Source organism: Hoplias malabaricus, chromosome 3, assembly GCF_029633855.1.
Source record: "Hoplias malabaricus isolate fHopMal1 chromosome 3, fHopMal1.hap1, whole genome shotgun sequence".
NCBI classification, from domain to species: Eukaryota; Metazoa; Chordata; class Actinopteri; order Characiformes; family Erythrinidae; genus Hoplias; species Hoplias malabaricus.
The window spans coordinates 60,789,320-60,806,037 of NC_089802.1; the positions used below are offsets into that span (position 1 = coordinate 60,789,320).

The 16,718-nt window shown below is 37.6% G+C and overlaps 1 protein-coding gene across 11 annotated transcripts in view; it reads right to left on the reverse strand.

Annotated features, from left to right (window-relative positions):
• Positions 1-1,323: 1,323 nt before the first annotated feature.
• Positions 1,324-16,718, reverse strand: part of kif1aa (kinesin family member 1Aa) — a 70,518-nt gene continuing 55,123 nt past the window's right edge. For all 11 annotated transcript variants that reach the window (XM_066664480.1, XM_066664478.1, XM_066664479.1 and 8 more), the window contains 11 exons: positions 14,528-14,642; positions 12,834-12,967; positions 11,083-11,144; positions 9,991-10,136; positions 9,622-9,825; positions 9,302-9,373; positions 8,419-8,543; positions 7,639-7,782; positions 7,168-7,360; positions 5,020-5,138; positions 1,324-4,916 (listed from right to left, as the gene is read on the reverse strand). In XM_066664480.1, the coding sequence (XP_066520577.1) occupies positions 4,874-4,916; positions 5,020-5,138; positions 7,168-7,360; positions 7,639-7,782; positions 8,419-8,543; positions 9,302-9,373; positions 9,622-9,825; positions 9,991-10,136; positions 11,083-11,144; positions 12,834-12,967; positions 14,528-14,642 (1,357 nt within the window). In that variant the 3' untranslated portion in view covers positions 1,324-4,873. The remainder of the gene's footprint in view (positions 4,917-5,019; positions 5,139-7,167; positions 7,361-7,638; positions 7,783-8,418; positions 8,544-9,301; positions 9,374-9,621; positions 9,826-9,990; positions 10,137-11,082; positions 11,145-12,833; positions 12,968-14,527; positions 14,643-16,718) is intronic.

Genomic DNA, 16,718 nt, shown 5'->3' on the forward strand with positions numbered 1-16,718 from the left:
ACTGAACCATGGTCTAATTCACAAATATACACCCCCTGTTCACCCACTCATGACCAGGCTGAGTGTCCAGCAGCGAATCCCATTTAACCAACACTCAGCAGCTGGTCAGAGCACTACTGGTTACAGCACGACCACTTCTGCTGTCATCTCTGTGAGTCACTACGCGTTGAGGGCTACGCTCTAGGAAATATTCAGAAAAAAATGTAAACTATCAAAAATGGTTAGTGAATTTAGAAAAATATAGACCCACATCTAAACATTAAACTACTGATAATAACTGATACTGAACAGCGCCCCTGGTGGAGCACTCTTGAAATGTGCAATAATTTGTATGTTCACCTTTAAAAGAGGCCAACATTGAATTCTGTCCTTTAGGTCTATGGATATGCTATGTAAAATTAATTAATATTTCTCTTGAAATATCAAATAAACATAAGAAATTAAAATTAGTTTTCTCAAAGTATTTTCTTGAGATTTAAAGAATAAAAATGTTTTTTTAGATACATATTATTCTGATATCGCAAGAAAAGGTTATGATCTCAGTATACTATTCCATAAACATATCATTACATAATTAAGTCATGGCCTCTCTGGACCTGCATAATGTCTGAACATTCAATGTAAACACAAATAAACCTAATAAGACATCCACTTCCACCTTATGGCTCTGCTCACCACATGGGTGTTCCTCTGAGGTCATGGAAAGTATCTGCTTTCATAATCAGAGTTTTCACTTTTGCCTTACCTTTTCCTCAGAAAGATAAACACAGGGTTGTGTCACCACAGTGTGTATGAACACTGGAATTGATTTTTAAATGACCAATCTGTCAGTTAAATCCAAGAGAACAGGGTAGCTTCTACCCTGTTCATTTCTTAACTAACTTTCTGTTAATTTCATCAAATTCAACACAATAAAATACGTGTCCATGACCCGGTACTACAGTTGTAATATGTTGTAAAAAAACAAACAATGAAAATGATGATAATGTGCAGCATGGTGGCACAACAGGAAGTGTTGCTCTCACACAGCAGAATGGTCCCTCATGTGTCTGTGAAATGTGGTTTGGCTGTTCAAAAGTGTCCACAGGTGTGCACAGTGATTCTGGGAAGGCTCCTGACCTCCCCCATGAACCTGATATATATTGCATCAGCAGTCACAGACAATTAATGAATGAATAATAATAATAATAATAATAATAATAATAATAAAAATAATAATACACACATCACAGACATCCTCTTTTTTCATAACTACATTTGACCATATTTGATCTCTGATAAAAATGACAGCAACAAAGCAAACTGAGGCCTTTAATAGTGTTGCATAAATTCCACATTTATTTTATATCAGACATTGTGTTAAGGTGTAGGCTACACAAATATTTTTGACTCATAACTCCAACACTCAAAAGAGACATTGAACTACTGCCCATTTAAGATGGTAACAGCTGCATATTACACCATTCACAGCAACCTTGTTTATATACAATGCAAAGTAAACCGAGAACATAAGATAGAAAAATGCCATTGAACGGAGTTTGTGCATATGATGAAAATGTAAGCACAGGAAGGCGATATATGATAAAGAGAACTGATTTCTTGCTCTTTTTTTCTTGTGGAGGCTCCTGCATATGTAAGCGGTGAGATGATCAACGGTTTTATTCCTAGGCCGAGAATGATGATGATGGAATTAATATCTGGTCCTTGTTAAGACCACATGGGCTAGAATATGCAAAAATCACATCCAACACACACTCAACCAACATTCTCAAAGAGGCGAACGGACCAAAGACAACTCTTGCATACACATACACGCTGGAAAATGGAAAGAAATTCGTTGATGCCTTCATGTTGCAACAAGGCTCTATTGTTTTGTTTTTAGATATAAGTGAATGGATCAGCAAACTTGGCAATCAATTTCATGCTCAGATATAGAACAATATGTAGATAGCTTGAAAGTCTTTCCATTTGAAACTGTTAAAGAGGACTGCACATAATTATATAATGTTCACTGCAAAAGTGTATTTCCTTAGTGAATTCTGTTGATATCAATAGCATGTCATAGATAGCCCTAATATGTCCACTCTTTTCAAGTGGCTCAAATGATTGGTCAGGCAATACATAAGCAAAGGTATTTAGATAATGAGACTACAAGAAAGTAGGGCTGCACGATAAATTGCTTCCTAATTTTCGCAGTATATCAGCCTCAAAGAAGCCTGCCATATTCAAATGACCCCTCTAACCAATCCAAATTTTACATTGTGTACTGCAGACAGTTTGGCCATCGAAGCCAATCTTTAATAATTTCACACTGTGAGTTCCTCAGACCATAGTCACAACACATACTAAATAATATCTCAATATGTTTTTGTCTATATCATGCAACCCTACTAGACATGAATCTATGTAAGAACACAAATTAATGTATTTTTACTTCATTACATGAATCCTACTACCATTCACTGTCTCTAAATTCCTGGGTCTTAATGAGCATGATCTGGAGGTTGGCTGGCCTCAGTCAGGCACATGTCCCAGGAATTCCTCCAATCATCTCACACCACATCACAGTCTATCAGGCTTGGCTATGACAAACAGGCATAGGTAGCCGTTTGCTCCAGTGACTGCCCATAAGTCAGGCCAATCACCCTGTATCAAATCAACTAATAGCTAAAAAGCTTCACTGTATGAAAATGCGAGTATATCCAGCCACAACAGAGCAAACGCATGGTGCAAAACATTCCTGGAAATTGAACTTTGCCACAACAAAGCTACTGTTAACCAAAACCTGCAGTGAGGCCATGTGGACAAAAAATTGTACTCTTACACAAACAGTGGCATTTCAGTAACAACACAGACACAAAGCCGTTGAGTTTGCACACCTTGTAAAACATTAAGCCAACGGTTACATCATACACATACCAAAAATGAGACCTTAATTATTAAACCTATGTGTGCCATTAAAATGCTTAGTGCAGCCTCTAAACTCACAGTCTGTAAGTGCCACCACAAGAGTATTTAATCCGAGGGAATAATGAGGTAATCTGATGTCTTAAACAGGGAATTTAGGAATGAACACCTTTCCTTAGTGTGTCAAGATCCTGAGATTTTTCTCAGGAGTACACGGTGCATCACAAAACACATTGTACATTAGGTCCATCTCCAAGTGGGAGCTACAATGCATTGTAAATCAGTAAATTTGTGTGGACAAGGAGTAGAAATACGACTACATATGCTTAGAAAATGCTAATGTGACTTAGTAGCACTAAGTGTGTAACATGTAAATGTAATTTACAAATCAAGAACTTTGTGGATATGCCTGTGAGTGTGAAGAGGAGAACATGGATTGATATGATCTGCCTGAAATAGGGAGAAGCACACTGTAAAAGCAGTAAATGAGAATGGAGTTGAGTAATATCAAAAACAACAGGTGTACAGTAGATTAAAGAAGATGCTTAAAGAAGAGGCACTAAATCATATCCCATTTCTAAACCTGGGGAACTTGTACAAAATACCACAACTTTATACCATAAAACCTGCTTTCAAATTCCTGACAACATTGGGGATCATACAGACTTTTTGTTTAAGTGTTCTGGGTAATGATTCTCTCCCTTTTAGAAAACTGATCTCACAAAAGGTCTGTTCCTTGATTCCAACCATTTTGAAATAAATGAAAAATTCAAGTAATTTAATAACATCTAATAGCAGCTGTCACAGCATCAACTCCTGTCCTGTTTTTTCAAACATCTTTCTGCGGCTTGAGCGAGGAGAGTAGCATGATACATAAGTAAGAAGTTAGCAAAACTCATGATAAAAAGTGCCATATGCAGAGATTGCACTATACTTAAAATGTGTTGTCAATAAATACACAATGAAATAAATAAATGCATGTTAAATAAATACCTAACTCGATACGATTTTAATATAAATTAATTCAACCATAGATAAAGATCGTTAAGGGATATGTTGTTCCTTCTAGAAAATATTAGAATGGATTATGTTACATTTCAAATAAGACACCAGCATGATTCAAACAAATGCCCAGCTCTGTTCAAACAACTGCTAACGTTTTGTTTACGTGACCATGAGGAAATCACATTTTCATATTCTGAAAGCCTTTTCTTTATGGGGAAATATCATGTGTGAATATATATATATGTTTCTTCTTTGCTGACCAAACTCTTTACTGCCTTAGCTTGGATGAGTCTGTTCTTTGACAATAGTCGCTGTTTTTTCAGCATTTCTACCAGTTAAATAGCAAAACACATGGTTTATGGACTTAAATACTGACCAGTTTGAACATTTTAATCCTGTAGACTCTGACAAGTAAAGATCAACACAATAAGGCAATGTGACAGCAATATCTGAAGCAATTTTTTCTCCAAATTCCAGATGAGGCACAGCCTGCTGGGTATGTGTATTACTTTTCCCACTGCAAGATATACAGTCAAAATTTGTTACTCGTGAACAGACAGCTTTGGAAGTGTTACCCAACATCTCTCCTGTTTCTTTCACTCTGGAGCAGCTGCTTAGACTATATATGCATTTATGATGAGGCTAAGCAAATGCTTCTATTCTCCATTGATAAGTTGAATACCAGAAAAGGTAAATGGTCTTAGCTTTTTAGGAGGGTTATGAATTGAGTTTATAGGCCACTGCAGACACACAGTTGGAGCCTTTACTACACAGGTGCTTAGTGCTAGACAGGGCAAGTGCAGGTACACACAGACAGGTCAGAGGGTGTTGAGGGTCAGAGACTGGACTGAGCACAGGACCTGGAGATTCAGGAGCTCTATTTACAAGGATAGTCTTTTGCTTTTGAGGGTTTTGTCATCTTCATAGCCTGCAGTATCACAGGTATGTGTGTGTGTTCCTCTCAAAGCCTCATCTGACCCGCTCTTCTTCTGGAAAGTTTAGACCTGTGCAGAGAAAAAAAAAAATCAACCATGATGTTGCATTTGCCAGCACGCTAACATGTAAAAAACAGATCATTTTTCATTCTGTTTATATATCCCAGTGTACCTGATAGATCCAGCAAGAAGTGGGTTAAAAGCATACAGCCAGTCATGCATTTCTTTGTCATTACTGGCTTGGAGAAGTATCCCACGATGCTCTGTGCACACTGCAAATGTGTAGGGAGTCTGCAAACAACACAGGCAGTGTAATGTATATTGCTGAGGAAAAGACTTTTCTGAAAAGAACAGATGTACACTTCAAGTTTATTATACAATACACATCTGTGTAAGGCTGCGTTTACACAACAGGTAAAAGTGGCCCAACCTTCCCTCTTTCATATGTGGTACTGAGATCCAATTCATGTTCGATCTGTGGCAACATGACTCTGTCTGAACGGAGATCGGAATTCATGTGAATTTTACATCACTCCGGCCACTGAGAACGATGTCCGGACAATGGCCCGAATCATTTTTCATTTTAATTTGAGGTGTTTAGGACGTGGAAATGGCCAAGTAAACAAATTTTGTTTTATAAAAAATACTGGGAAATTAAAACTTGTGAAACTCACGCCTTGGTCCTGTCATGTGTCTGTTGTTCCCACCATGTGCTTACTTAGTACATGGTTCTGTTTATTTTGGTTCCTGTCTCCGCCCTAGTCCCGCCTTAGTTCCACCTCCTCATCTGTGTCTCATTTGTAATCCTGCACTCTCATTATCTGTCTCTGGTGTCCTTGTGTGTATTTAAGTTCCTTTGTCTCAGACTTCCTTGGTTGGACATTTCTCATTCGCGCATCTGTTTCTGGTCTGTTTGTCTCATTTGTTCCTCTTGTCTGTTCCTCATGCCTTTCAAGTCAGTCTTTGTCTCTCTCTTAAGTCTGTGAGTTTTAAGTCTTACTCAGTTTAGGTTTCTCTATATCTGTCTCTCCATGTCTAGGTCTCTGTTTAGCTCTCTTTGTCCAGGTTAGTCTCTTTAGCTCTGTCTGTCCAGTTCCCTCTCCATCTGTCCAAGTCTCTCTGTCTATTTCTTTCTTTGTCTAAGTATCCTGTCTAATTATATAAGTCTGTTTTATCTTTTGTTATAAAGTTATTGTGTTATAGTGTGTGCATCCGCCTTTGTCAGTCCTCCCGATCCTGACAAACTCCTTAATCCAAGTTCCTGTCTCTCATTTATGAGAAAATAACATACAGGATAAGAGCTTAATTTTTTTTGTTAGTTCTATATAATTTTTATATTATTTTGTGTATAAATGTGGATCATGGAGATATTAAACTCATTATGTCAGCACTCATCTGCTTCTCTTTGGAGACCTCATGTTTGTGAGAGACCTGGGAAATCTGTGCTTGGAGTGAAAGAAACTGTTCACATTTTAAAATTCCCCACAGTTTTTGTTTAATACTCTAAAGCTCTTGTGGAATAAAGAAAAGGGAGGTCTTGTGATACAGTGCTGCACAGTCCGGTCCCATTCCTTCATTTCAAAAACAAAAGTGCTTTGTATGAAACTGATGGCTATTTCCTTCTGGTCAGTGCCTGAAGCATCATCCTTTGCGCATGCGGGTCAGTTTAGGAGCGTGATCTCTTCAGACTGATGCCAGATATAGGTGACATTATATAGACAGTGTGAACAGCAGAACAAAAGAAATCAGATTTGGGCCACTTTTACCTGCTGCGTGATCGTAGCCTAAGTATAAGTCTAAAACATTGCAGATGTCTTTGAAACACACACAGAAAACAAAAAGATGCTGAAATAAATTAAAAGTGGACACAGTAATGAATATTTGAAACAATATTTAATACTGAGCTTCTGATTTCTGAATTTTGTATACACTGAACGATCACTGGAAAAAAAATACTTGTATCGACACTCACTGTCCTTTTATAAGCTCCACTGACCATATAGCAGCACTTTGTGGTTGAACAATTACAGACTGTCGTCCATGTGTTTATATAATTTACTTTTGATTAACAAATTATTTGAAAATTAAATTAAACTGGTTAAAATTAAAATGTTTTGGTGAGAGGCTAGGTTTCTTAAAGGTCCCCAAATGGTCCACATTTTCACTGTAGCCCAGGTGTCAACATATGAGTTCTAGGTTCTTAATGCTTGGCATTGAGCTGAGCCAAAATTCAAGCTGACTGGTAAGCCCAGAGAACATGTGTGAAAAATATTGCTCTTTAACGTTCATATGATTTGATTTAAGGTCAGATTTAAGTCACCTTCAGCATTGCCTGCTGATCCTCGCTGTATTCCACTTGTGCAGAGGACAAGTTGAGGATGGCTCTCTCCACTGTGTCTTTCTCTGAATTGTAGATGTAGACATATGGCCTGCGCACCACCACATAACGCTTCACCCACCCATTAGTGTGGGGTTCTAGGAAGTGTAGAAAGCCCTTCTTCGAAACAATGGGGCTATGAGAACAAAAAACAAATTTCCAGTTAGAGCCAACTGCCTCCTTGACTCATGAATTATACCAGTCAAGCCTAAACAGGCTGATAATTTTGTTGACTTATTTACAGTTTTAAGGAGAGTCCTGTAAAATTCTAATGAATAGCCTTCTGTAAGAATGTGACTTAATATCCTACATTGTGTATCTATAATCTAAATTTATTTTCTTTATATCTGCATGTTTGTCACAATAAATCTATTGAGGAATCCACAGCTGTAGAGCAGAGATGTAGATTTTCACCTGACACGGATCTCCTGAATGTCAGGGACAAATGTGTGGACCCTTGGTTTGGACTCCGGGGCTCCACTCTGCGATTTTTTGCCTTCTCCCTCAGATGCAGAATCTGGACTGGGGCTAATAGCACGTGAGCGAGGTGTTGGGGGTCTGTACACAAGAGTTTTTATTAGACTTTGGAAAAGAGAAATTGTTCACATCTTATCACAGTGTTCAGTGTTTAATGACTTTATACAAAGTAAGTTAGCTCCTAAATATTTTTACCTAATAATCATCATATCAGTCCTCACGTCCCAAAATGGCATGTTTTTATTCTACCTCCAGTCCCAGCATTCCTATATTCAGCATTCCTCACACTTAGATCAGGTGTGTAGGGTGCAATAATGAGGACTGAGTGGAGTCCTTAGAACTACTGCTTTATAATGTTTATAGTTTTAAAACAAAGCTTTGCATCTCCAAACTACAGGACAAGCAAATATGACAAATAAAAGCTTCATTTTCTATAATTGCATGAAAAAATAATTCCAAGTTATTTTTAAGCTTTCTAGCATATTCTGCTGACATTAATGGCAACAGGCATTTTCAAATGACAAAAACTGAGATCATTCCTGTAAATTACAATGGACTACAGAAATTCATTGCACAGTTAAAACTTTTCAGGTTAGTTACTCTTCAAAATCACAATGCTCTTTAACCTAAAGTCAAAAAGCACCAATTCAGTGAGACCTGAGTCAGTAAAATTTCTTATTATATTCCCATATTTACCCTCAGTGTAATTAAACTGACCTGAGTTCAGTGTTGTTCCCATAGCGACTTTCCACCAATGATGGACAGGTGGAGGAGGGTGTGATGGTATTGAGAGCAGTGACTGAGGTAGAGTCTCTCATCAAAGTAACAGACATTTCACTCAGCTGAAACACAGCGAGCACAGAGAGAGCAGCACATGAACACTCACTGATTAAAAAACATCCAGGTGTCAATTTGCCTCTCTAAAACAAGTAAAGCTGCTAAATAATTCTTGGCTTGAGTGCATGGTTTTAAATGATCCTTCACATGACATATGCAAAAACCACTGAAAGATTCCTTATTGTTTTAAAAGCATGTTCACACTTAGCACCTTTTGTTTAAGCCAAACAAACCCTTCTGTGATTTCTCTGTTAGTGCCATTTATTGGATCATAAAGGATACGTCATTCAAACCAAATGAGTGTATTGAGACTGATCTCCTCAAGAGCTCACCAGCATCTTGTCTGGTCCAAACCAGATTTCTGGCACAATTAGTTTGAAGCATGAATGCAATACATACTAAAGACATCTAAACAGACCAAACACAAAATGAATCGTTGTTTCTTTACTGAAAACCGGCAAAAGACTTTCTGAATCTGTTTTGACATGTACATAAATATATTTATGTGCTCAAAATTATGGAACATAGTTTATATTTCACATGAAGTAGGAGTATATCCAAAGCACAGTAAATAGCAAATTTACTTTAGATTTTTTTTGCTACAATTCTTTCAATCACTTTTAAAATGCTGGTGTATATCGGTGAGTATATTAAATTAAATATAAAATATAATGATGTATCAGGAAACAGGACAGTGCAATCAATATCTTTAAACAGGTCTTCTTTTGTGTTTGCACACTGTGCAATACCATTAGTGTCTCACCTTGCTCTCACTTGCACTCACACACACATGGCTGTAGTCTCTGTTAAAGGTGTGGGTAAGCAGACGCAAACACTGAAATAATAATAAGATGTGAAATGAGTTAACAGTGCATGTGAAAAACACATTTCACAGTCAAAATTATAGCTTGCTAACTGAATCAAAGTGCATTTGGCTAAAAGGCTGAGTCAAAGCAATAAAACAATTATTAATAAAAAACACAAGAGGCCCAGCAATTTCTCTTTAACAGTTTACAAGAAGTGTCCATTGTCTGTGTGGAATGCTTCTTCTTGAGTGTGTTTCTGGTAAGGACAATGACTCACTTTGGCTGCGAGTTCCCGCTGCCTCTCATTGGGGGTTTCTGGCCTGGGTGTGGTCTCAGGGTTGTGGCTAAAGCCCGGTTGGGTCAAGGGGGAAGAGGACTCGGCAGGATCTTCACTCCCGCAGGACAGCAGCGGCTCCTGGCCCAATAGCAGGGTGGACTCCAGTTTCTCCCTCAGGAGGAGGTAATGCCTGGTTTTCTCCACCTGCAGCCGTGTGAAAGTCAACTTTGAGCTTTGGCCAACATTTGTACAAATTAACCACACAAAATACTCCAAAGACACAAATAAGTGGTTCACTTCCAGACAGATTACTAAGAAATAGCAGGAACAGATTCATCTGTTTAGGAGATTATATGGGTTTTCTCATACCTCCTGCAGGAGGCTGAGCTTCTCCAGCTCCCACTGGTGGTCCAGGATGAGGCTGTCACTGCGAGGCCGCCAGCCTGCCAGGTTCTCCTCCCCTCGCACATATGCCACTGATGTATCCAGCACCCGCCTGCGCCTCCTCTGCATCCCTACAAATCACACAATAACTATCTATCTGGGGCTTTTAAAGCACACGTTTATAATAAATAATAAGAACAGAGGGCCTGATGTACATAGTTTTCATGCCAATTTCAAGTACAAATCAAATGCATTCTGGTTGCATTTTAAATTTCTTTTCTTTCATAACCAGATATAAATGTAACCTTGTCTCAAAGGCATATGCTGAGAGAGACATTCTACAATAGAACTGACAGCAATGAAATTGAGACATGAGCCTTAAACAAATGATTATATATCCCAAAAGAAAAATATTATTTCAAACTAGACAGTGTATGTCACAAATTCCACAAACTCTATCCATTTGTTAAGTTTGACGCCACATGTGATTTTTGACCATTTCCACCGTCTTCAGTCCCATGTCATACATCCATAAGACAAAAATAATACAAAAACGGACTACATTAAACATAACAATAAGCAATTGTGTGTCTTTGGCAGCACTGCTTGCTCATACGCATTTCATCATGATCTGTGTGATCTGTCTTGCAGACAGACTTTGACGCTCCGTCTGTAGGAGTAGAGGAGCTGTGGAGAGAGCTGTGCCTCCCACTCACAGACTGTTCCAGTGTTTTGATGAGCTGTGTTACTTTTCTCTATGAGAAGTAGCTAAGAGTTGTACAGAAACCCACTAGATTAGGAGCTGATGTTTATTTTTGAATAACTGACTAGAAGTGTCTAAAAAATGACTTAATCTAGCAGCAAAATCAATAAATGGGCAATACTGAGTAGCAGTAGACTGCTCAGACAAGACGTTTGACAAGGTTGATACGTCATGGCTTAACAAGCAGAATGCTTTTACAATATTTTGGTGGAATAGAACTTCAAAACCGATTTTCTTAATAAACTGAAGTATATGTAAATGAGGCACATTTTGCACCTATTTCTGCACTTATTGTTGAGAGATAAAAGGTTCACCTGGGCTTCCTGCATCTGCCAGGTGGCACATACTGAGCTCATACACTCCAGTAACTCGGTTTCTACAAAAGAAAATGGCACAAAAAGTGATAGAAATTATTCTTTTTACAAACCGGATTCCAAAATAGTTGGAACACTAAACAAATTGTGAATACAAACTGAATGCAATGATGTGGAGGTACCAACATCTAATATTTTATTCAAAATAGAACAAATCACAGATCAAAAGTTTAAACTGAGAGAATGTATAATTTTAAGGGAAAAATAGGTTGTTTCAAAATTTCGTGGCGTCAACAAATCCCAAAAAGTTGGGACAAGGCCATTTTTTACCAGTGTGTGGCATCCCCCCTTCTTACAACACTCAACAGACGTCTGGGCACAGAGGAGATCAGTTTCTCAAGTTTAGAAATAGGAATGCTCTCCCATTCATGTCTAATACAGGCCTCTAACTGTTCAATCGTCTTGGGCCTTCTTTGTCGCACCTTCCTCTTTATGATGCGCCAAATGTTCTCTATAGGTGAAAGATCTGGACTGCAGGCTGGCCATTTCAGTACCCGGATCCTTCTCCTACGTAGCCATGATGTTGTGATCGCTGCAGAATGTGGTCTGGCATTATCTTGTTGAAAAATGCAGGGTCTTCCCTGAAAGAGATGACGTCTAGATAGGAGCATATGTTGTTCTAGAACCTGAACATAGTTCTCTGAATTAATGGTGCACTGATGCAACCCCATACCATCAGTGATGCAGGCTTCTGAACAGAGCATTGATAACAACTTGGGTTATCTTTGTCCTCTCTGGTCCGGATGATATGGCATCCCAGTGTTCCATAAAGAACTTCAAATCATGACTCATCTGACCACAGAACAGTCTTCCATTTTGCCACACTCCATTTTAAAAGACCTCTGGCCCAGTGCAAACGTCTGAGCTTGTGGAGCTTGCTTAGAAACGGCTTCCTCCTTGCACTGTAGAGTTTCAGCTGGCAATGGCGGATGGCACGGTGGATTGTGTTCACTGAATGTTTTCTGGAAGTATTCCTGAGCCCATACTGTTATTTCCTTGAAAGTGGCATTCCTGTTTGAGGTGCAGTGACGTTTAAGAGCCCAGAGATCACAAGCATCCAGTAGAGTTTTACGGCTTTGACCCTTACACACAGCAATTGTTCCAGATTCTCTGAATCTTTTAATGATGTCATGCACGGTTGATGATGATAACTTAAAAGTCTTTTCCAATTTACGATGGGTAACACCATTCTGGTATTGCTGCACTATCTTTCTGCGCGACAATGGTGGAATTGGTGATCCTCTTACATCTTGGCTTCAGAGAGACACTGACACTCTGAGAAGCTCTTTTTATACCCAATCATGTTGTCAATTGACCTAATTAGTGTTAATTGGTCTTCCAGCTGTTCGTTATATGCTTAATTTCCTTTTTCCAGACACTTATTGCTACTTGTCCCAACTTTTTTGGGATTTGTTGACACTGTGAGATTTTGAATCAACATAATTTTCCTTTAAAATGTTACATTTACTCAGATTAAACTTTTGATCTGTCATCTATGTTCTATTACGAATAAAATATTGATATTTGCCATCTCCACATCATTGCATTCAGTTTTTATTCACAATTTGTTTAGTGTCCCAACTTTTTTGGAATCCGGTTTGTACGCAAAATGCAGTATTATTTATGCACACGTTATGGGGGTTGAAATTTGTTGTTTTGAGGAACATTAAAACATAACTTGATGTGCCTACCCTTCAGACGGCCTCAGGCTTCCACTACTGAAGAGGTTTCTAATGGAGCGTGATGCTGAGAGCTTGGCGTCCCGTGTGTAGAACACCATGCAGAAGTCTTTGGTTATAACGGCAGGTTGTGTACAGTTCTCCATCTGATGAGGTGTAAAAATTACGTTTAGGCTCATGAACAGCTCTGAACAGCTTGAAAATAAGTGCAACCTCATGTAGTATGCTACCTGTTTTCTGTTATTAAGCACTTCATATAAGATTCCAGACTCCTTTTCAAAAGGAATAATTTAAGTTCATTCATTCATTGTCTGTCACCGCTTATGTAGTTCAGGGTCGCGGTGGGTCCAGAGCCTACCAGGAATTACTGAGTGCAAGGCGGGAACACATCCTGGAGGGGGCACCAGTCCTTCGCAGTGTTCAAGTTCAAGTTCAAGAAGTTTATTGTCATTTCAGCAGTATACAGTGTTTACAGTACACAGTGAAACGAAATAGCTTTCCTCCAGGACCAAGGTGCTACATAAGACAATACACAACATTAAAGTGCAACTAGTGCAAAGCTAGTGCAAACATAAAAGTCAGTGCGGCACACACTCACACATTCACAACTATGGACACTTCTGATGTGTTTTTGGACTGTGGGAGGAAACCAGAGCACCTGAAGAAAACCCAGGCGGATACACTAAGAACATACCAAACTCCTCACAGACAGTCACCCGGACCGGGACTCGATCCCCCACCCCAGGACCCTGGAGCTGTGTGAGAGCGACACTACTTCTTGCACCACTGGGCTGAAGTCATTGTAATTGAAGTTTGTCTAAAATGAATTCTTATTTCTGCACTTGATATTAGGCTAATGCAGTAATTAATCCAATAATTAATGTTAATGATATGCAAATAACATACCTAATTCATAATAGGCTCATCTCAAACACTGTCAGGTTGTTTATTTCAATTACACTTGCCTTGGCTATTTTTAAAATTTTGACATATATTCCCTTATATGTTTATATTCATATATACATTTTGAAAATATCTTTAAAAGTGGACAAGTATTCTTTTACATATCTAATGCTACTGTTTTTAGATATTTAGTTTTATTTTATCTATCTGACAAAGCATTTTATATTTGTAAATCACATTTGCTCTGATATTTACCAGCACCCATAAATATCAAACAATAGAATTTGCATCTATTAAATCAAATATATCTCCATAGTTTTAGGTCGTTTATAGTGATATAAGCTGAAATATGTACAATCTGGTCATAATTATGTGGCAGCTTAAAATCAATAATTCTGCTGTGGTTTTCACTTTTATTTTATTTATGTGGAATTTTGTCATAGATAATAAGCATTACACAAATAAAACAGGAAAGGCCTCGTGAGAAACAAGACAATACACACTCACTAGAAGGACAAGCATCCTTAAATTGATGAATAGCCTTCCTTCTGTGTAACCCACAAGGTGAAGTGAACCAAAGATAACTGTATATGTAACAATATCTTATTCTATATTAAGTAACTAGTTTTAAACACAGAAAAATATATCACAGTGAAGAAAGTCAGAACTGGGCAAAATACTATGATATTAGAACATACTATCAGGGGATTAACACATTTTTACAGTTTAGAGACAACCATGTGTCTCTACAAGTTAACAACTGTATTTACCTTCTGATTTATGTGAACTGTAAATTGCATTACCTCCAGGTAAGCAGAGAGAGTCATGTAGATTTTCTCTCCATATGGAGTCACTCGATTCAACAGGATAGAATTGTGCATGGATGAATCCCAGGCAGCATCAAAACGGTAGAACGTCCTAAACATGGCATAAAGAGAAGTCAGTGGTGCTATAATACACATTTCCATTTTATGTAAAACACATCACATTAAGTTACATTAATCACTATGTTACATTTTAATTACTTAAATTAAATTAGGTAAAATTTTAACACGGCTCTTGTAACATTACATTTAGAACATTTAGGTTTATTAAAAAAATAATAATACTGCATATGATCTTAAAACATAATGGCATTTTAAAAGCTTGTTATTTATTTTTTCAAAAAGCCACTAACACAGGGAGTTAATGACACAACAAAAGCATGCTAAAATAAATTAATAAAGAAAATGCTAAGCATATAAGGCTTTTTTGAACACCACCACCACTTTTAGCAATGGGAATGACAAAATCAAGAAGGAAAGGAATGAAGAAAGATTTGACAGATAGAAGAGGGGTGGGTCAACAGGTGGGAAATTGTACCTAGAATCAATTCCCAAGGAAATGCTTTGTGTGGCAGGGAGAGAATCAACGATATGATCATAGGTAAGAGAGGAGAAAGAAAAGCCTTCCAGCTGACGTTTTTATGATTATACCATACTGACAAATCATGGAAATTAACATTTCCTACTCTCTTTCTTACACAAGTCACCACAATAAATCACTATAAACTGGCTCATAGCTCTTCCCAGTTACTGTTAAATTCCATAATTACCAAAAAACAGGCCATAAAACAAAATCACATTTCAACCATACAGTATACAAAAAATGTACTGTTTCCTGAGTATTAGATCTGTCCTGAGTTAACCACTTTTCATGTGAAAGTTCTACATGTTCACTGTATTGGCTGCTGCTTAAACAAAGCTGTTTTCTTCTTTTCTACTCCTCCACCCTTATCTGTACTTTTTCTACAACTCACTCAGATAATCATGTGTTGAGTTCACTTCTACTTCTGGTCAGATGCCAAGTGTGCCTAAATCTGCTCATGTCTCTGTTAGCAATCTGATCCAAGATGAGCAGCTCTGTGACCAGTAATAAAGCATGATCTGATGGCTCTCTCTGCTTTAGAGAGAGCAAAAAATGTTTATAGACATTTTTGTTTCTTCAGAATTAAAAAAAATAATATAATTATGCATAACAAAACACAGGAACATAATGGAACATTCACCAGGAAAGTTCTCTTCAAGGGGTCATAAAACATGTAAATATAATAGTCATATTTATATAAATAAAGTTTTAAATGTAAATATATTGAAGCAACGTAATGATATATAACTTTGTGGTAGTCATAAAATACCATTTCTGTCTGTTTTACATTTCTGTCCGGTGAATAATAAAATTTTGTGTAAATGTGCGGAATAATTGACGATATAATTTCCCTCTAGCTCAAAGCAAGATTCTCAACATTTCTAAATCTCATAACAAAGATACAGGGGAAAATATAGTATTTGATTATCATCATTAAAAATATTGTGTATATATATATATATTGTTCCTGCAGAAAAAATACCACCAGGAATTTCTGTGAACCTGAGCAATGGTAATCAAACCAGGTGAGCCTAAGATAGTTCACATTAGTCCTCTACGTGTTGGAAGTTACTTTGGTGCAAATGTCTGGATTGTACAGGGATTCCTGAGGATCTGTTTGAGACCAAAAATTGCATCGATTTGCTGTTGAAACTGTTTTCACACATTTTGCTGCTAACAGAGGTTTTGCTCAGTTTTACTAATGTAACACACATGGCAGAGTTCATCAACCCTTCAGAACCATCTGAAAGGGGGAATCAGGGGGTTAAGATGAGAGCAGCAACACTGTAGGTGAATCACCGGATTTAAAAAAAATACAAAATTTCCAAACACATTTAGTCAAACACTTTTATACAATTAAGAGAAAATCGTCTGGGAAAAAAACCCACCTAGGTCTTTTATTATATTTAACGTTTGTTTTTATAGTTGTTCAAATTTCTGGGATATCACATACACACACATACACAAGCATAAACCATCATACACACACACACCAATTTCACACATATGAACATTCATCCTCATACACTATCACTGACTCTGAGTCTACGGGAATGAGAGAATAACTTCTGATTATTCACAAAAAAA